The 22,201-nt window shown below is 37.7% G+C and overlaps 1 protein-coding gene across 1 annotated transcript in view; it reads right to left on the reverse strand.

The window, feature by feature from the left end:
• The window catches only part of THSD7B (thrombospondin type 1 domain containing 7B), a 752,940-nt gene that overhangs the window by 234,984 nt on the left and 495,755 nt on the right, over positions 1–22,201 (reverse strand). The window contains exon 13 of the mRNA XM_060015718.1: positions 14,817–15,080. Coding sequence (XP_059871701.1) covers positions 14,817–15,080 — 264 coding nt within the window. The remainder of the gene's footprint in view (positions 1–14,816; positions 15,081–22,201) is intronic.

Below are 22,201 nucleotides of genomic sequence, written 5' to 3' on the forward strand. Positions count from 1 at the left end.
CCGCCAAACAGAATAAAGAAACAAGAATGAAAAGAAATGAAGAGAGCCTAAGAGACCTCTGGGACAACATTAAATGCAACAACATTCGCATTACAGGTGTCCCAGAAAGAGGAGAGAGAGAGAAAGGACCCAAGAAAATATCTGAAGACATTATAGTCAAAAACTTCCCTAACATGAGAAAGGAAATAGCCACCCAAGTCCAGGAAGCACAGCAAGTCCCATACAGGACAAAAAGAAAGAGAAACACGCCGAGGCAACTGTAATCAAATTGGCAAAAATTAAAGACAAAGAAAAATTATTGAAAGCAACATGGGAAAAATGACAAATAACATACAAGGGAACTCCCATAAGGTTAACAGCTGATTTCTCAGCAGAAACTCTACAAGCCAGAAGGGAGTGGCATGATATACTTAACGTGATGAAAGGGAAGAACCTACAACCAAGATTACTCTACCCAGCAAGGATATCATTCAAATTTGATGGAGAAATCAAAAGCTTTACAGACAAGCAAAAGGTAAGAGAATTCAGAACCACCAAACTAGCTCTACAACAAATACAAAGGAACTTCTCTAAGTGGGAAACACAAGAGAAGAAAATGACCTACAAAAACAACCCAAAACAATTAAGAAAATGGTAATAGGAACATACATATCGATAATTACCTTAAACATGAATGGATTAAATGCTCCAACCAAAAGACACAGGCTCACTCAATGGATACAAAAACAAGAGCCATATATATGCTGTCCACAAGAGACCCACTTCAGACCTAGGGACACATACAGACTGAAAGTGAGGGGATAGAAAAAGATATTCCATGCAAACAGAAATCAAAAGAAAGCTGCAGTAGCAATACTCATATCAGATAAAATAGACTTTAAAATAAAGAATATTACAAGAGACAAGGAAGGATACTACATAATGACCAAAGGATCAATCCAAGAAGAAGATATAACAAATATAAATATATATGCACTCAACACAGGAGCACCTCAATACATAAGGCAACTGCTAACAGCTGTAAAAGAGGAAATCGACAGTAACACAATAATAGTGGGGGACTTTAACACCTCATTTACTCCAATGGACAGATCATCCAAACAGAAAATTAATACAGAATAACAAGCTTTAAATGACACAGTAGACCAGATAGACTTAATTGATATTTATAGGACATTCCATCCAAAAACAGCAGATTACACTTCCTTCTCAAGTGCACACAGAACATTCTCCAGGAGAGATCACTTCTTGGGTCACAAATCAAGCCTCAGTAAATTTAAGAAAACTGAAATCATATCAAGCATCTTTTCTGACCACAACGCTATGAGATTAGCAATGAATTACAGGGAAAAAAATGTAAAAAGTACAAACACATGGAGGCTAAACAATGTTACTAAATAACCAAAAGATCACTGAAGAAATCAAAGAGGAAGTCAAAAAATACCTAGAGACAAATGACAATGAAAACATGATGATCTGAAATCTATGGGATGCAGCAAAAGCAGTTCTAAGAGGGAATTTTATAGCTATACAAGCCTACCTCAAGAAATAAGAAAAATTTCAAACAATCTAAGGTTACACCTAAAGGAACTAGAGAAAGACGACCAAACCAAACCCAATGTTAGCAGAAGGAAAGAAATCATAAAGATCAGAGCAGAAATAAATGAAATAGAAACACAGAAGACAAGAGCAAAGATCAATAAAACTAAAAGCTGGTTCTTTGAAAAGATAAACAAAATTGATAAACCATTAGCCAGACTCATCAACAAAAACAGGGACAGGACTCAAATCAGTAATATTAGAAATGAAAAAGGAGAAGTTACAGCAGACACTGCAGAAATACAAAGCATACTAAGAGACTACTACAAGCAACTCCATGCCAGTAAAATGCGCAACCTGGAAGAAATGGACAAATTCTTAGAAAGGTATAACCTTCCAAGACTGACCCAGGAAGAAATAGAAAATATGAACAGACCAATCACACATAATGAAATTGAAACTGTGATTAAAAATTTTCCAACAAACAAAAGTCCAGGACCAGAGACATCACAGGTGAATTCTATCAAACATTTAGAGAAGAGCTAACACCCATCCTTCTCAAACTCTTCCAAAAATTGCAGAGGAAGGAACACTCCCAAACTCATTCTATGAGGCCACCATCAGCCTGATACCAAAACCAGACAAAGATACTACAAAAAAGGAAAATTACAGACCAATATCACTGATGAATATAGATGCAAAAATCCTCAACAAAATACTAGCAAACAGAATCCAACAATACATTAAAAGTATCAGATACCATGATCAACTGGGATTTACCCCAGCAATGCAAGGATTCTTCAATATATGTAAATCAATGTGATATACCATATTAACAAATTGAAGAATAAAAACCATATGATCATCTGAATAGATGCAGAACAAGCTTTTGACAAAATTCAACACCCTTTTATGATAAAAACTCTCCAGAAAGTGGGCATAGAGGGAACCTACCTCAACATAATAAATGCCATATATGACAAACCCACAGCAAATATCATTCTCAATGGTGAAAAACTGAAAGCATTTCGTCTAAGATCAGGAACAAAACCAGGATGTCCACTCTCACCACTATTATTCAACATATTTTTGGAAGTCTTAGACACAGCAATCAGAGAAGAAAAATAAAAGGAATACAAATTGGAAAAGAAGAAGTAAAACTGTCACTGTTTGCAGATGACATGATACATACATAGAGAATCCTAAAGATGCCACCACAAAACTACTAGAGCTAATCAATGAATCTGGTAAAGTTGCAGGATACAAAATTAATGCACAGAAATCTCTTGCATTCCTACACACTAATGATGAAAAATCTGAAAGAGAAATTAAGGAAACACTCCCATTTACCACTGCAACAAAAAGAATAAAATACCTAGGAATAAACCTACCTAGGGAGACAAAAGACTGGTATGCAGAAAACTATAAGACACTGATGAAAGAAATTAAAGACGATACCAACAGATGGAGAGATATACCATGTTCTTGGATTGGGAGAATCAATATTGTGAAAATGACTACACTACCCAAAGCAATCTACAGATTGAATGCAATGCCTATCAAATTACCCATGGCATTTTTTACAGAACTAGAACAAAAAATCTTAAAATTTGAATGGAGACACAAAAGACCCTGAAGAGCAAAGCAGTCTTGAGGGAAAAAAAAAACGGAGCTGGAGGAATCAGACCCCCTGACTTCAGACTATACTACAAAGCTACAGTAATCAAGACAATATGGTATTGGCACAAAAACAGAAATATAGATCAATGGAACAGGATAGAAAGCCCAGAGATAAACACACGTACCTATGGTCAACTAATCTATGACAAAGGAGGCAAGGATACACAATGGAGAAAAGACAGTCTCTTCAATAAGTGGTGCTGGGAAAACTGGACAGCTTCATGTAAAAGAATGAAATTAGAACACTCCCTAACAGCAAACACAAAAATAAACTCAAAATGGATTAAAGACCTAAATCTAAGACTGGACACTATAAAACTCTTATAGGGAAACATAGGAAGAACACTCTTTGACATAAATTACAGCAAGATCTTTTTTGATCCACCTCCTAGAGTAATGGAAATAAAAACAAAAATAAACAACTGGGATCTAATGAAACTTAAAAGCTTTTGCACAGCAATTAAACCATAAACAACACAAAAAGACAACCCTCAGAATGCGAGAAAATATTTGCAAATGAATCATCAGACGAAGGATTAATCTCCAAAATATATAAATAGCTCATGTAGCTCAATATTTAAAAAACAAACAACCCAATCCAAAAATGGGCAGAAGACCTAAATAGACATTTATCCAAAGAAGATATACAGATGGCCAAGAAGCACTTGAAAAGTTGCTCAACATCATTAATTATTAGAGAAATTCAAATCAAAACTACAATGAGGTATCACCTCACACCAATTAGAATGGGCATCATCAGAAAATCTACCACCAACAAATGCTGGAGAGGGTGTGGAGAAAAGGGAACCCTCTTGCACTGTTGGTGGAGATGTAAAGTGATACAGCCACTATGGAGAACAATATGGAGGTTCCTTAAAGAACTAAAAATAGAATTACCATATGACCCAGCAATCCCACTACTGGGCATATACCCAGAGAAAACCATAATTCAAAAAGACACATGTACCCCAATGTTCATTGCAGCACTATTTACAATAGCCAGGTCATGGAAGCAATCTAAATGCTCATTGACAGACGAATGGATAAAGAAGATGTGGTACATATATACAATGGAATACTACTCAGCCATAAAAAGGAACGAAATTGGGTCATTTGTAGAGACGTGGATGCATCTAGAGACTGTCATACAGAGTGAAGTAAGTCAGAAAGATCAAAACAAGTATCGTATATTAACGCATATATGTGGAACCTGGAAAATGGTACAGATGAACCAGTTTGCAGGGTAGAAACTGAGATACAGATGTAGAGAACAAATGTATGGACACCAAGGGGGGAAAGCCATGGGGGGTGGGGGGGTGATGAATTGGGAGATTTGGATTGACATGTATACACTGATGTGTATAAAATGGATGACTAATAAAATAAATAAATTAAAAAAAAAAGAAACAAGAACAGAAACATGGTATATAGCTGGACTTTGCCTCCGGTGAACACTTCAAGATAATAGTAATGGCAAAGGCAGAGAGGAGCTGAGTCTTGCCCAGACAAAAGATAGAGAGACCACATATTTCTCATTCTTAAGGTCAAGGAGACCTCCCCAACTACATATGTGCAGAAAGGCTCTTGGAGGTCAAAAAGGAGAGGGTACCACCCCATAATAGGTAATGCCAGCCCTCCCATAGGCCTGTGGGCTAGACTCTATCTTTGAAAAAAGTTGTGAACACATGTTGGGGTGGATCTTAGGGCAGGTCAGGTGTGGAAAAAGAAACAAGATAATTGGCCAAAGGTAAACAGAGACGTGGAAGAAAAGCCCTATATAAATGACTTAACTGCCTCTTTACTGCACTCCTTCTCATTAGGGGGGATGCCCACACCCTTTTCTCTCCGGGTGTGTATCTCTGCCTTGCTTCTCTCTTAAATAAACTGTATCTCTGCGTGCTCTCCCACTTCTTGTTCTGTGTTTCTAATAATAAACTTTGTTCCAGTTTTTTACAGTTTTTGCCTCCTTGAGAAATGCATTTTTCAGTGGGGGCAAAAGCCAGGGGAACTTTGCTTCTAGCCTCTAGCCTCTGGTGGTCTAGTGACTAGGATTCCTGGTTTTCATCCAGACTACCCAGGTCCAATTCCTGGTCTCGATTCAAGCCACCACTTGAATCTGAGATCATATTGACTCTTGTCATATCTAAACTCATCTTTTCATTCATTCAGCCAACATACACTCAGAGCCTGTGATGAGCCAGACCCCATGTTAGGCACTGGGCATGGAGAAATGAACCCGCTTCAGTACACCTGAAAGGAGCCTGATTCAATAAACAATCAGGTTAGTAACAGAAATAGACATATAAATGGGGATTTAAAAAAATAAAACTAAATATATTGATAAAGAAAAGCATAGGACTCATTGGAATCCTCAAGGATGATCCCCTCACACACTCTGGTATAGGAAGTAGGAAAAATGCTTCCCTGACTAGGCATCACTTGGTCTTATCCCAAAGAAGGAGGAATCTCACAAAAGGAGGATAAAGAGCATGCCAGGCAGACTACATAGTCATGGAATTCCTTTGATGTCCTGTCAAGGGGCTGGTATGTGAAGAAGAGACCGGGAGAAACTGACAGCAGAGCACGGGCACAGCCACATTTGCCTTTTCCTGTGATGGCTGATGGCTCTTGGCATAATAAATAGCAGGTGTGAAAACAAGACTGTAACATCTGTCACTGGGTGTAGTAGATCGCAAGAGAAAAGGAAAAGTTTGAGAAATGCTTAGGAGGTACAATTATTAAGACCTGATGGTACAGTCATGTACTCAAAAATACATTTTAAATACCTACTAACTTTCAGGTACCATTCTAGGTGCCATGGATACAGTTGGAAAAAAAAAAAAAAAACTAAAAAGCAGTTCTTTCTTTCTTGGAATTTTACCATCCAATCATAAGAGACAGTATTTTTTTTTTTTTTTTTTTCAGTACGCGGGCTTCTCACTGCTGTGGCCTCTCCCGTTGTGGAGCACAGGCTCCGGGTGCGCAGGCTCAGCGGCCATGGCTCACGGGCCCAGCTGCTCTGCGGCATGTGGGATCTTCCTGGACCGGGGCACGAACCCGTGTCCCCTGCATCGGCAGGCGGACTCTCAACCACTGCGCCACCAGGGAAGCCCAGGAGACAGTATTTTTAAAATGTAAATGCATAATATTTTAGTTGGTGATTATGAAGAAAGATGAAAACTGGTAAGGGGAATAGGAAGTGATAAGGTAGATTGATTTATTAGAGGAGTTAGGCAAAGACTTGCTATGAGCAGAGACTGCAGTGAAGGGAGGGCTGAAGGCAGGGAAAGGGAGAGAGAAGAATGAAGTGTGTTGAGGTGTGGGGTGCTTTTATCTCCTATTCTTTGTCCAAAAAAATCACTGGGATAAGAGACATAGTTGGAAGTAATTCACCTCAAGTATCTTTATTTTGGCACACGCTATTCTGTTGACTGAATTAGGTAATCAGAGTAAACATCTGCCCTGTTGTCACACACAGTTGGGAACTACATGCAACACTTTAACATTAGGCAGTGATGGAATGCAGTAGGAGCAAACAATTGCTGACAGGATATAGATACAAATTCTACTCTGAAGTTTTTTTGTTTGTTTGTTTGTTTTAATGAAGTGTAATTTTACTACTGGTCTCCTCAGTGATATTCCTAAAGACAAAGAGACCTGGCTAGTATTATCTGTGGTTTGAATCTTCCATGAAATCCATTAGCATAGATAATTCAGAATTTAGTGAACTGTGTTGCCCACAGCTAATATGTACCAGCAGGGGCCACCTAGGACACCTCAGCATGAGGAATAATTATCCTCATGAGGAAATTTCTCTGATATTATCTTGGGGAATCCCATTTGTGTCTTCCAGATGCAGATGGAAGACAAACCTATGTTGAAGCTTAAAAGGGCAAAGCATTTACTGTTCTTATTAGGAAAGCCAGATTGAGGTCACTGATCTCTGCTTCAGTTTGTCTGGGATGAAAATAGAATTCTTAATAGTGAGTTAGTACTCAAGGATATTAAAAAAAAAAACGTCTATTAGTGACCATTAAACGTTTTCTTTTCCCTTGATAGATGGATATGTCTCTTACCCTTAGAAGTGACCCATTGGGAGTATTTTCATTTACTATTCTTAAAAATCTTTTTTTTGAAAAATGTAATGTAAAAATATCAACACAAATATCATAAAAGTTACAAGTCTCTGGTAAATCCTGATCAATGCACTGTTTTCATTCAGTGAAAATCTTTTAGATCCTCTAACAGCTTTTGCTATTGCTCTGTAAATTGGTTCCATTTTCAATGCCTCCTCTTCCTTGAGGACATGTTCTTTTCTAATATGAAATGATTATTTCTAAATTAAACACCACATACACACATATAAACCCTTGAAAAATTAGAGATGAATGATAGATAATATATTTTTAAAAAGATGACTGGCATTTGGAATAATCTTAATTCTATCTTTGAATTTTATCTTAACACTATATTTGCTCTATTACTGTCATCTTAAGTCTTACCTAAAATCATGTATTACATTGACTATTGCAATAGTCTCCTAATGGCATCCTTGCTTCATTGAAGCCAATCTATACACACTAAAGTAATTTTTTTAAACACCTAACTTGCATCACATCATCTACCACTCTTCCCACCGAATGACTTCACTTGAATTATATCCAGACTCCTTGCTTTATCCCACAAGATTCTGCCTACTTCTTCCACAGCATTTCAAAACAACTCTCCTCATTCCTGAGGGCTTCCTTTGTGTTTTTTTGCTGGTACTTCATTTCTACCTTATATGCTCTGGACATGCTTACCCCACTAACTGAAATTAACTTGTATGTATTTTTCACATGGTTGTCATCTCACTCTTCACATCTCAAGTGTATGTCACTTTAGTGAGGACTTCCCTAAAGTCTCAAGATTTTCTGTTCAGCATCATAAGGGCTAATCAAGACTTGAAATTCCTTTATTAATTTGTTTTTTTCCTATCCTCCACTAGACAATAAGCTGCACAAGTCCCTGATTTCCCCATAATTGTATACCCAAATCACAGAAGAAGACTAGGTACATAGCAGGTGATCAGTATACAGGTTTTGATCAAACGACTAATAAACCAATATGTAGGTGACATCAGCATCATGGTGGTGTCTCTCTTCTCCTCTCTTTCCTCTTTGTAACAACTAATTAGACATCTATTACCAAACAAAAGTGCTTCTGCATATTTCACAAAGGGATGTGGAGGTTTCTAGTCCACCTGTGCATCCAAAAATAAACAAGGGGGATCTCAGTGAGGGTTGCTGATACAAGGGAGTTGGCAAACTGGCCCCAGTCCCACTCACTGAGATTAGAAAAGAAAGAACCTGCAGAGTGCAAAACTGGGCAGATAACCATGGAGAAGAGAATGATTGGAAGTCCAGCCTGCCTAAAGGGAGATTCCAGAATGCCACTGGAGTGAGAAAGAGAAGAGTTTGGAAGCAGAGGAGAGGTAGAAAATTTCCAAGGTGGCCTCCCCTCCCCACAGATGAACAACAAGGGGCTGGGCTTTTGGAAGCAGCACTGGCTACCCCTCTGGCAGAAGAGGTAGACAGTGGTGACCTCTTTCATAGAGGAGGTGATAACCACAAAGCAAAAATCTAGAGTAGATTCACAAAACGTAAAAAGGGGGAGACAGAGCATACCACTATAGAACACCACTGCTTTGCAAAGGCAGGGAGAAACGGGGGAAGAAATAATGAACATACAAAACAACCAGAAAGCAGACAATAAGATGGCAGCAGTAAGCCCTTACATATCAATAATCACTCGAAACATAAATGGACTGAAGTCACCAATCAAAAGGCAAAGGGTGGCTGGGCGGATAAAAAACAACAGCCATGAAAACATACAGAGAACAAACACACAAACAAAAAACAACCAAAACAGAAAAACAAGATCCAACTATATGCTGCCTACAAGAAACTTCTTTCAGTTCTAAAAACACACAGAGGCTCAAAGTGCAGAGACAGCACATATTCCATGCAAGTGGAAACCAAAAGTAAGTGGGCATAGCCATACTTATCAAACAAAATAGACTTCAAGGCAAAAACTGTAACAAGACACAAAGAAGGTCATTTTATAATGATAAAGGGGTCAATATACATAGAAGATAGAACAATCATGAATATATATACACACCCAACATTGAAGCACCTAAATATATTAAGCAAATACTAACAGATATGAAGGGAGAAATATACAACAATACAGTAATAGTAGGAGACTTCAATACCTCAGTGTCAGCAGTGGATAGATCATCCAGACAGAAAATCAACACGGAAATGTGGGAATTGAACCATACTTTAGACCAAATGGACTTAACAGACATATATAGAACATTCCAACCAACAGCAGCAGAATATACATTCTTCTCACGTGCATACAGGATATTAGATCATGAGAGGACCAAGATAAATCTTAGCTAATTTGAGGAGACTGAAATACTATCTTTTCTGACCACAATGGTATAAAACTAGAAATCAACAAGAAGAAAGCTGGAAAATCTACAAATATGTGGAAACCAAACAATACACTTCTGAAAACCAATGGATCAAAGAATCAAAAAGGAAAAAAAAATATCTTGAAGCAAACGAAAATGGAGAGAAAACATATCAAATCCTAGGGGATGCTGCAAAAAGCAGTTCTGAGAGGAAAGTTTATAGTGATAAATGGATGTATTAAGAAATTAGAAAGATCTCAAGTAAATAACTTTACATCTCCAGTACCCAGAAGGAAACATTAAGCCCAAAGTTAGCAGAAGAAAGGAAATACAGATTGGAGAGAAAACAAATGAAATAGAGACCTGAAAAACAATAGAAAGAATCAATGAAAGAGCTGGATTTTCCAAAAGATAAAGTTGACAAACCTTTAGCTAGACTAAGAAAACAACAGAAGACTCAAAATTAGAAATAAAAGCGAAGACACTACAACTGATACTACAGAAATAAGAGAGTACTATGACCTGCTATATGCCAACAAATTAGACAACCTAGAAGAAACAGATAAATTTCTAGAAACTTATAACCTACCAAGACTGAATCTGGAAGAACAGAAAATCTGAACAGACCAATAATGAGGAAGGAGACTGAAACAGTAACCAAAAATCTCCCAATACAGAAAACCATAGGACTAGATGGTTTCACATGTGAATTCTACCAAACATTTAAAGAATAATTAATGCCAATCCTTCCCAAACTCTTCTAAAAAATTGAAGACGAGGGAACACTTCCTAACTCATTCTACAAGGCCAGTATTACCCTAATACCAAAGCCAGATATAGCCACTATAAGAAAACTATAGACCAATATTACTAATGAATACACATACAAAATTTTTCAACAAAATATTAGCAAACTGAATTGAGCACACTAAAAGGATTATACACCATGAGCCTGGGATGCAAAGATGGTTCAAACTGATAAACGTATTACATCACATTAATAGAATGAAAGAAAATAATCGCATGATCATCACAATAGATACAGAAAAGGATTTGACAAAATACGACATCCTTCCATGATAAAAACCTCAAAAGAGGTACTTCCCTGGTGATGCAGTGGTTAAGAATCCACCTGCCAGTGCAGGGGACACGGGTTCAAGCCCTGGTCTGGGAAGATCCCTCCCACATGCCGCAGAGCAGCTAAGCCCGTGCGCCACAACTACTGAGTCTGCACTCTAGAGCCGGCGAGCCACAACTACTGAGCCCGTGTGCCACAAATACTGAAGCCCATGTGCCTAGAGCCCATGCTCCGCAACAAGAGAAGCCACTGCAGTGAGAAGCCTGTGCACCACAACACGAGTAGCCCCCACTTGCCACAACCAGAGAAAGCCCGCGAGCAGCAGTGAAGACCCAACACAGCCAAAAATAAACAAATAAATAAATGTATTTAAAAAAATAAACTCAAAAGATCGTGTATAAAAGGAACATACCTCAACATAACAAAAGCCATCTATGACAAACCCAGAGCTAACGTTATACTCAGTAAAAAAAAAAAAAAAATTGAAAGCTTTTCCTCTAAGATTAGAAACAAGACATGGTTGCCTACTCTTACCATTCTTATTCAGTATAGTATCAGAAGTCTAGCCCGAGCAATTAGGCAAAACAAAAAAAAAAAAGATACCCAAATCAGAATGGAAAAAGTACAGCTGTCACTATTTACAGATGATATTATTTTGTATATAGATAATTGCAAGATTCAACTAAAAACTGTTGGAACTAATCAATGACTTCAGTAAAGTTGGAGGATATAAAAATCAAAATAAAGAAATCAGTGTTGTTTCTATTTGCTAATAATGAAACATCTGAAAAATAAATTATCCCATTCACAATAGCATCAAAAATAAAAAAATACCTAGGAATAAATGTAACTGAGGAAGTGAAAGATCTGTACAATGCAAATTATGACTTCATTGAAAGAAACTGAAGAAGGCATAAGAAATGGAAAGACATCCTTTACTCATGGATAAGAATATTGTTAAAATGTCCATACTACCCCAAATCATATATAGATTCAACACAATCTCTATCAAAATTCCAGTGGCATTCTTCACAGAAATAGAAAAAGAAAACTCCTAAAATTTTTAAGGAACCACAAATAACCCAAAGGAACCAAATAAATCTTGAGAAAGAACAAAACTGGAGGTATCACACTTCCTGATTTTAAACTATACTACAAAGCTACAGTAATTAAAACAATGTGATACAAGCATAAAAATAGACACAGACAAATGGAATAGATTAGAGAGCCCAGAAGTAAACCCTCACATATTCACTTAACTAATATTTGGTAAGGGAGTTAACTAATATTTGGTAAGGGAGCCAGGACCACCTGATGGAGAAGTGATCGTCTCTTCAAAAAATGATGCTGGGCGCATAGCACAGGGAGATCAGCTTGGTGCTTTGTGACCACCTAGGAGGGTGGGATAGGGAGGGTGGTAGGGAGGGAGATGCAAGAGGGAAGAGATATGGGGACATATGTATATGTATAACTGATTCAGTTTTTTATAAAGCAGAAACTGACACACCATTGTAAAGTAATTATACTCTAATAAAGATGTTAAAAAATAAAATGGTGCTGGGAAATCTGGATAAACACATGTAGAACAATGAAGTTGGACCCTTATCTTACACAACTCACAAATATTAACTTGAAATGGATAAAAGACTTAAACATAAGACCTGATACCATAAAACTCCTAGAAGAAAATGTAGAAAAGAAGCTCCTCAATAGCGGTCCTGGCAATGATTTTCTGGATATGACACCAAAAGCATAAACAATAAAAGTAAAAGTGAACAAATAGAATCACAACAAACTTAAAAGATTTTGCACAGAAACAGAAACAACTAACATAATGAAAAGACAACCTACAGAACGGGAGGAAATTTGCAAACCATATATTGGATAAGGGGTTAATATCCAAAAATATATAAAGTATCTTACAAAACTTGATAACAAAAAACAAACAACCCAGTTAAACACTAGGCAGAGAACCTAAATAGACTTTTTCCAAAGAAAACAACCAAATGGCCAAGAGGTACATGAAAAGATGCTCAACATCACTAATCATCAGGGAAATGCAAATCAAAACCATATGTGCTATCTCTTGACACCTTTTAGAATAGCAACAAGACAAGAGATAATAAGTGTTAATGAGGATGTAAAGAAAGGGATACTTGCACACTGTTGGTGAAAATGTAAATTGGTGCAGCTACTATGTAAAACAATATAGAGGTTCCTTAAAAAATTAATAGAACTACCATATGATCCAACAATTTCACTTCTGGGTATATACCCACAGGAAATAAAAACAGGATATCAAAGAGATGTATGCACGCCCACGTATATTACAGCACTATCCACAATAGCCGAGATTTAGAAATAATCTATGCACCCATAAACAGATAAATGGATTAAGAATTTGTAGTGTATACACATAATGGACTATTATTCAGCCATGAGAAAAACATCTTCCATTTGTGACAACCTGAATGGACTCTGAGGATATTATACTAAGTGAGATGAGTCAGAGAAAGAAAAATACCGTGTTATATCACTTATACGTGGAATCTAAAAAAGCCAAACTCACAAAAGCAGAGTAAAATGGTGGTTCCCAGGGCATGGGAAAAGAGGGATAGACAGGGATAGAATAGTTTGTTTAATGGTACAAACTTGGAATGAGTAGTAGATAAGTCCTAGAGATCTAATGCACAATACAGTGAATACGGACAACAATATTGTGTTATAATCAAACTTGCTGAGACTAGATTATTCCAACCACTAAAAAGAAATGATAATTATATAATGTTATAGGTATTAATTATCACTATAATTACAATCATATTACAACCTATAAATGTCTTGAATTAATGTTATAGCATTGCATAAATTCAAGGTATATATGTCAAATATATTTCAAGAAAAAAATTTAAAAATAAACCATTATGTATATTAAAGGTGAAAAACAAAGACCAGAGCAAACCAACTTTGGCCTCTGTAAAATGGGTCCATTACTTGCTTGTGATGTGTTTAATGTTTCTGAAAGTAAAATCACTGAATGCAATTCTGTAGACTAACCTAGGAAGTAGAGCAATGATGACACTAATTAAAAATCGTTAAACCTTAAATTGCATTCCTATAATGATCCAGGTATATCCTAACTAAAATGAACTGATACATCGGAAATAAAGAATAAGGATGAACTATGATTTACTTGTGTGTTAAAAGTGAATTCAATTTGCCATTTCTGGTATTATTAGGAAGCTTATTAGGATATAAGACCTTGATGACAGAGACAAAAATCTTTCATCTTTTTTTTAGAGTCTGCCATTCCAGCATAAATTCTCTCTATCCATACCTTCTGTAAAATCCCTAACTTCAGTTTCTTAAGGTAATTAAAAACCAAAAAATAGAGCAGGAAATTCATAAGTTCCATTGTAATCATTAGTCTCAGCCTCTTCCATCAATGTGTACCCCAGCTGTATTTAATCATCATTCCTTTCTCTGTTCCCCATATCTTTTAAATTATCCCAATGTTCAAAGATAAATAAAAATACAGTCTTCTCCTTAACAACTCAAAAATTCTGCCAGATTGCCTCATTCCTTTTCTACAGTTTTAGTCTATAAATTTGGGTATACTTACACATTGTACCATAAAAAATTTAAAATTAACTTTTTCATTGGTATTTTGTCAACATCCTTATAAGAAATTCAAGGACTGATGCCTTCTATATATATGATCAGAGTACCAATAAACACTGTAAAATATATCCATTTGCATTGGGCTTTGGCTTTCTTAGAGGAAGAGCAACTGAGCTCACCGCCAGGAAACAAGTGGCCAGAGGTGAAGTATAGAGTGAGGTGAGTCAAAGATCCCAAACGATCACGTTCCAGATAATCAGTGTGATATGGATATGTGCATTTCATATGTCCATATTTTACGAGAGGTGGTGTGTTTTTGACAAAGAAGAACTGAAGTAATTACTAAGGAACGAGGCTACCAATTCTAGACCTGGGATGGCCCTCCCAGGCTGTATGTCAATGTCCTCATCTGTTACTCCTCACCCATCTCCTTACCAGAGCTGTTGCAGTGGGTGGGGTCAACAGGTCTTCCGTTTTTATCAGAGCAGGCTATTGCTCGAAAACGCATGCCTTCTCCACATTCTTTGCTGTCTTCTTGTCCCCGCAATCCTCTCTGAGGCTCCCTTCTGCCTTCAGGAAGAATGCAGTCTGACCAATTTCCGTAAGGATGAGATGTAAACACATCACAAGGACATGGTTCTGTTTCCACTAGAGGGTACAGGTCAGCATCCTGGCATTTCTCCTTCTTCCTGCTTTTCCCTGTTCCAATGAGAGACATTGATGTATTAATTTCACATCTGCTATTGTGTTAAAAGTCGCTCACATTTTATGTAAAAGCTCTTAGACTATTAAGTCTTAAATAAAATAAAGCCTTTCTTTTTTACACTCTTTTTTTTTAAACACAGAAGGAAATCCTAGGACAATGAAAGCAATTCCCACAGCAACTGTGAAATTTAAGTTAATTTGAAAAAAAGAGGTCTCATATTAGAGAGAGGCAAAAAATACTTAGAAGATGTTTGCTACAGTGGCTCAACAGATAGAAAAGTCCTTGATGTATTTAATATTGGTTTCCCTATAATTTGTTGATAAAAAACAGATAGATTACCTTGTCTCCATTTTCCGTGAAATTATGGTTACCAGGGAAATGAACAAAACGGTGTAAGTATTAAGTCCTTCCCTTTTTTTCAAGTAACTTTTTAAAAGCAGTTTATTTATTCAAGGAACAAAATGATATCCTCCCAGACAATGGCCCTGGCGTGAGCCTGGGTGTCACTTGGTGTGTGGTGGACAAACTGGAACTTATTTTGGTTCCTCTCATCAGGCAGCTCACAAATGCTGACAGAAACAATAGATTGAAATAAATGCTCAATTCATTTTGGATAATTTAATCTGAGAAAAAGGTATGACTTGCACTTTGAGAGACCTTTTTAGGTTATGTATTTTAGAATATGACCTTACCTGACCAATTGACTTTGATGGACGTTTGAGGTGTAATCCCAACTTTGAGTAATGACAAGGCAGAGTCATTTTTCAAAGCTGTGAGTACTTGATCATTGTGGTTAATGGATTCCAAGATGGCCTGAAACTTGACTCAACTTTGCTACCAACACACTTCCTCTAGATTTTTAAAAGTATTCCTAGATCTAATAATTCCACTTTGTTGCCTTATTAATGGGTCATTAGTGAGAGTCTTGGCTGGTTATATATATATATATATATATATATATATATATATATATATATATATATATATATATAAAAGGCAGCTTTATTAGTTTACCTCCAGTCCTTATGGCTGTTTTGGAAACGCTTGCAGTGAGCTGATGCACAGACTACTTTCTTATTGTCAGTTAGTTTACTTTACACACAGCAATTCTACAGTTGTCACCTGGACGATTGGCTTTATGCCTTCTGTGATGCTTATGGCCACAAGAAATAAGGATTCCTGCAGGATCTGAAACGATCTTGTAGAAGCTTCGGCCACACCACTGTCCCTCTGGGAGGAAGTATTCACTTGCCTCTACCATTAGGGGCACGTCCTGAGAATACGTTTGAGGAGCAGAGCATCTATCACCACTGTGAGAATTTACTGCATGAGAGATACATCAGTGGATGAGGAGGACTGGCGCCTTCTTATCAGTGTTTAACACGTAACCCAAGTCTCTGGTGCTTTTCAAATGCCCACAAAGTACCGTTGTCTCCATCGCTTATATTTCCATTCTATTCTCAACACACTTAACCCTAGATCTTGACTCTACCTATTCCTTAAAAGTACTTACTCTTGCCAAAGTAATAAAGTCATGAATTTTACGTCTTATCTTTCAGACCTGATCATTCAACAATAGTTCTGAGTGTTGACTATGTCATCATTCTTGAAATATCTTTCCCAAGTTTCATCACACCTTACCTTTATGTCCCTCACCCCTACTCCACACCCTCACCATCTCTCTGGGCACACCTTTTTTGTTTGTTTGTTGAATTCTTCTCCCTCTGTACCTCTCTTAACTGATAGCTTTCCTCAGGGCACTGCCCTAGATTCTCTTTTCTGATCCTACACCTTCACCACCCAAAGAGTTTAAATAATCATCTACAACCTTTAAATCCCTAATTAGTATCTTCAGCCCAGATTTCTTATTCAAGCTTCTGAGCCATAGACTGGAAATCTACACCTAAAGAACCAGTCAAACTCAACGTGGCAAAAGCTACACTCACCTTCTGACCATCACAACCATCCTTTCTCCTGCATTTCCCAGTTCTACCAATACGACTGAGTCAAAAACTGGAGTGTCACATTTGAATCATTCTGTTGTGCTACCTGTATCTGTTTAATGACAAAGATCTATCATTTCAAATACCTAAATATCTCTTGAATCAGTCTGCTGTATCCATTCTGACTGATACCACCCATATTTAGCCCTCCTCCAAATCTCCTGCTTAAATCACCACAATGACACCTTCCAAGATCTTACTGCCACCATAACTCACTTCCTTCAATCTATTCCCTGCACTGCAGCCAGGACCAACTTACAAATCTGGAAATCTGATCACATGACTCATCTATTTAAAACCCTCCAGTGACTTACCACAGCTCACGGAATGAAGTCTAGACTCCTCACCTTGGTCATCAAGGTTCCATAGGATCTGGGTCTATTAGTGTTTGCCTCCGACTGTGTTGCATCACTCTGCCTCTGGCACGTTATAAGTAATACTGAACATTTTTTAGTTCCTAGAAGCTACTCATTTAACTGCTGGCCTTTGCACGTTCTACACCAGAAATTGTCACCAGTTCTACCTTCCCATTTCCTAGCTAATGACTATTTGTCTTTAGGTCCAAACTGATAGATCACTCCCTCCGGAAAATCATCCTTGAATACACTCTTCATCTCAGTTCTAGCAGAGGTGTTCTTATGTACTTGTGTAGCATGTGGTAGGCAGAATGATGGCTCTGCAAGAATTTTTTACATCCTAATCCCTAGAACATGTGAACACGCTACTTCAGATGGCAAAATGAACTTTGTAGATATGACTAAGCTTGCGGATCTTGGGATAAGGAGATTATCTTCCTGGGTTCAACATAATCACATGATCTTAAATTCAGAGAACCTTTCCTGGCTGAGGAAAGAATCAGAGGCAAAATAACTATGAAAGAATGATCAAAAGATGATGTAATGTTTCTGAATTTCAAGACTTTGGAGGAAGGGAGCCATAAGCCAGCGCCTAGAAGCTGGAAAAGAAAACATTTTCCCCTAAACCTTCCAGAAAAAAATGCTACCCTGCCAACATCTTGCTTATAGCCACGTAAAATCTATGTCTGACTTCAGACCTATAGAACTGTAAGAGAATAAATTTGTTGTTTTAAGCTATCAAATCTGTGGCAATTTGTTAAAGAAGCAATAATAAAAAACGAATACAGCACCCTATATGACAGCTATTGTAACAGGTACTATACTGTGTTGTAACTGTCTGTAGCAAAACTCTATCTCTCATTAGACTGGAAGCTCTTAAATTAGGGTCATGTCTATCTATTCCCTTACAGTGTCCCCAAGGCCTAGCACACATAAATGGTAAACAAGAATTGTCCCTTGAATAATTGAGCAAAGTTTTTTAAAAAAAGGAAAAAAAAAGTAAGGAAGAAATGAGGGAGAGAGAATAGGAATAAATAATAAAATGTTCATGTACAAAGTAACCAAAAGTTACTGGCAGAACAAATATTTTGTACAAATATATGCTGTCTCTATATTTGTGATATCCTTCTTAATTACATGGCATCACTGTTTGAAGAAGGCTTTGAGCAAGTTAGTTAATGTAGAGATGGTTTTCACAATAAGAAACCGATTACCAGTGGTCCTTAACTTTGATTACATTCTAGTCATAATCAGTATTAAACCTTGGATTCAGGACCAGCCAGTACTTTAAAAATTTTAAAAATCAATCTCTACTACAACTCTAAAGACATTTTTTCCTCTTAAGTCAGAGAGAAATTTGTAACTGATTCCACAAAAACACAAAACTACAATATTTAATAGGTATTAGTTACCCAGTTTTTTTTTTGTTTTGTTTTGTTTTTTGCGGTACGCGGGCCTCTCACTCTTGTGGCCTCTCTCGTTGCAGAGCACAGGCTCCGGACGCGCAGGCTCAGCGGTCATGGCTCACGGGCCCAGCCGCTCCGCGGCATGTGGGATCCTCCCGGACCGGGGCACGAACCCGCGTCCCCTGCATCGGCAGGCGGACTCCCAACCACTGCGCCACCAGGGAAGCCCTACCCAGTTATTTTGAATATATAGATACATATGAATAACCTAGATAGATTATACTATTTGAAGGATTATTTACAGCATTGGGTAAACAACTGCTTTAATTATCACTAAATCTGAAACCTGTGATTATCTAGTTTGCATACAACAAACACCCAGATATTAAATTAAGGTTTCTGGTTAAAAAAATGGAAAAAGAAAAATAAACACTGTAGATGGTCCCCTATACAATGAAGATGCTTGTACTTGTGTCTGTATGCTCCTGTGTGTGTGTCTGGGTTAGAGAATCATACTGCTTTAGTCTAAGCCCATCCCTTTTTACTATCATTCATGTTAGAAATTGCTTATTAAGTTTAATACTAAATTACAGGGGAAAAACCAAAACACAAGCATTAGTATCACAATAAAAATAAAGCTTGAGAACTGCTGATTTTTCACTACTTGTTTTTCTACCAATGATACTGCAAACAAAAGAAGAGTGAAGAGTATTTTGCTCTCCATCTATGTCTACAAAGATTAAGCCATTGAACTTGCTGACTGACAGTGATCTCAGTGTTTCACACAGAGGAAATTAAAGACGATAACAGGATGCTCTGTGCTTGGACAGACAGACCCTTAGATAGTTAGATGCATTTCAGGAAGAATTTAAATAAACCCTACTTCTTGTATCTTCCCATATACAGAAAAGCATTATGATCATTACCTTGAGATTGCTGTTCTTTGTGACTAGCTGTAAGTTTCTACCAAGATGTATGCTGACTGCATGTATTCCCTAACAGCTACAAAATCACATAGAAACTAGCCTTCCCTCCCTACCTCTCTGGAGCACTTCCTCAGAGCTATCTGAGAGGCTGTCTCCTGTGCTAGAGTCCTCAGTAAGACCCTGGATAAACCTTAACTCACGACTCTCATGTTGTGCATTTTTCTTTCAGTTGAATGTTTTGGTGACCACAAAGGGACCAAGAGCTGCCTTCTCTCCTTTGCCTGAACTCTACAAGTATCTGGAGCCTTGGGCCCAACATGGGCTCCTTGTGCTGGTCCACTTCCTTGGGGAGTCCAGACAACTGGGTATGTCTCTCCTGGGTCTTGGATCTCACATCTTGATTGATGATTCTGAGTTTTATTTGGTGGTTGTTAAACTCCTTGCCATGAGGGGTAGGTTTTCCTTGAACTTAGGTTCAAGAAGAGGTAGCTGTGTTACCAAGTCGCAAGACACTGGGAAAAGTTTGCTCAGTTGAAAGATACTGAGTGGGTTACCCCCGCTGAGAGACAGCAGGAGGTTGCTCAGTTGAAAGACACCAAGTGGTCTGGACTAGGTGATTAGGTAGGGGGCTAGCCTGGTGTCTTTCTTGAATACCTTAACAGAGTTTGTCTGAATAAAAGTCAAGATACCATGTGAGAGCTTTCAGCTCCGAAGATTAGGGACACAGCTCCTCCCAACCAGTTGCAGTTTTCTCAGTCAACTGGGAAATTTATGGGAGTGGCAGAGGCAAGCCCTCACACCATTCAGTGTGAGTAACCCACTCATTAAAGAAATTTGCTCTCGGGACGCACACATAACATTGGCCAACCAGTGCTCCAGTCTCCATGGAGATTTTATACAGCCAGGGGGAGCAACTGAGACCTGTGAAAGCCCTGAGATGACTCTAGGGTGCCACCCAGAGGAGTGACATCAGCCCACCAGTCTTCAATAGTAATTTTATCCTGACAAACCAACACTAAAATGGGAAACAAAGCCTTCAGATCAGAAGAAAGCGGTACCAGATAAACCCGGCAGGGTATGAGCCAGAGGTTTATGTTTATAAGGAGCTTATACATGCAAGTAGTTAATTGGGAAATGGAGGAAATGTCATCCTGAAAAAGGTCAAGATGGGACTCTCTTGACATTCCAAAACTGGCTTTTACATATGCAGTCAGAGGAAGCTGGCTTTATAAAACATCTTTTCAAAATTCTGACCCAAAGGGAACAGAAGTCCTTCTAGGAGGAGCTTACAATTATCTCCCTGAGCCTTTGAGATGTAAATGTTTTACCAGGTCCTCTCAGGAAACTCTTATCTAGACTATCTCCAATTTCTGAGATTAAAAAAAAAAAGGTGTGTGTGTGGGGGCGGGGGGAAGAAGCCTTTTAAAACCCAAGTGAGTTAACTTATTCCAACTGTTATTATAAACTAGCAAGTTTTATATTGTAATACCCGATTCTTGACTTAAGTTTTAAAATGAGGCTATGCGATCTCTGGTTGGGCCTATTTATATGTCTGTGTGTACATTGTAGATATATGTTTCTACCTTTGGTGATGGTATTATCAAAATTAAACTGTAAAAAAGAACTATTTAATTGGCTTAAAGAAAATTAAATGCTTGTATACATTCTCAGAAATACAATACAAATTAACCCAAATGGTTTTTTTTTAAGATCACGATTGCCAACTGGAAAAAAAAAAAAAAAGCACAACCTGAGAGTTGTGAGTGAAGTTTTATTTGGGGCAAAATGAGGACTATCGCTCGGGAGACAGCATTTCAGACAGCTCTGAGAAACTGCTCCAAAGAGGTAATGGGGAAGGTCAGTATATATATGATTTTGGTGATGGTGTTTCAGCTAGTCTCATGAAGGTTACTGCTGGTCACAAGGAGCAGATATCACCATGAAGGATTTTAGTGCTTTTCTAGATATGAGGAGATACAAGAATTGGGTTCATAAAATCATCTCCTGAAAATATCTAACTATCTGAAGACCTGTTTTTCCCAGAGCACACAATGCTTCATTCCTCATCTCCACCCTGAACACCTTTCAGTGGGTGTTGAAGGTCAGCAGCTGCAGCAGCTCCTGATTTAATCCTTGTAGAGGTCGATGGCAAGTGCCAATGCCGAGTGCCAGTTCGTAGTTGACATGATCTACGATTAATCATTACCCCATAAAAACAAGTTTGTTGGTTTAACTAGAAGAGTCCTATCTTTAGAATTAAGAACATTATACGTACAACTGTTACTGTGTCCGTTTACTAAACGTCAAATAAGATCATGTTATCTCTAACAATTTGTCAGCAAGAAAACTAATGATATTTTCATAAAGAAATTTAGATCCAAATGGGCTAAGACTTTTTTAGATGAATGCTTTAAGAACAATTA

Source organism: Delphinus delphis, chromosome 7, assembly GCF_949987515.2.
Source record: "Delphinus delphis chromosome 7, mDelDel1.2, whole genome shotgun sequence".
Taxonomy (NCBI): Eukaryota; Metazoa; Chordata; class Mammalia; order Artiodactyla; family Delphinidae; genus Delphinus; species Delphinus delphis.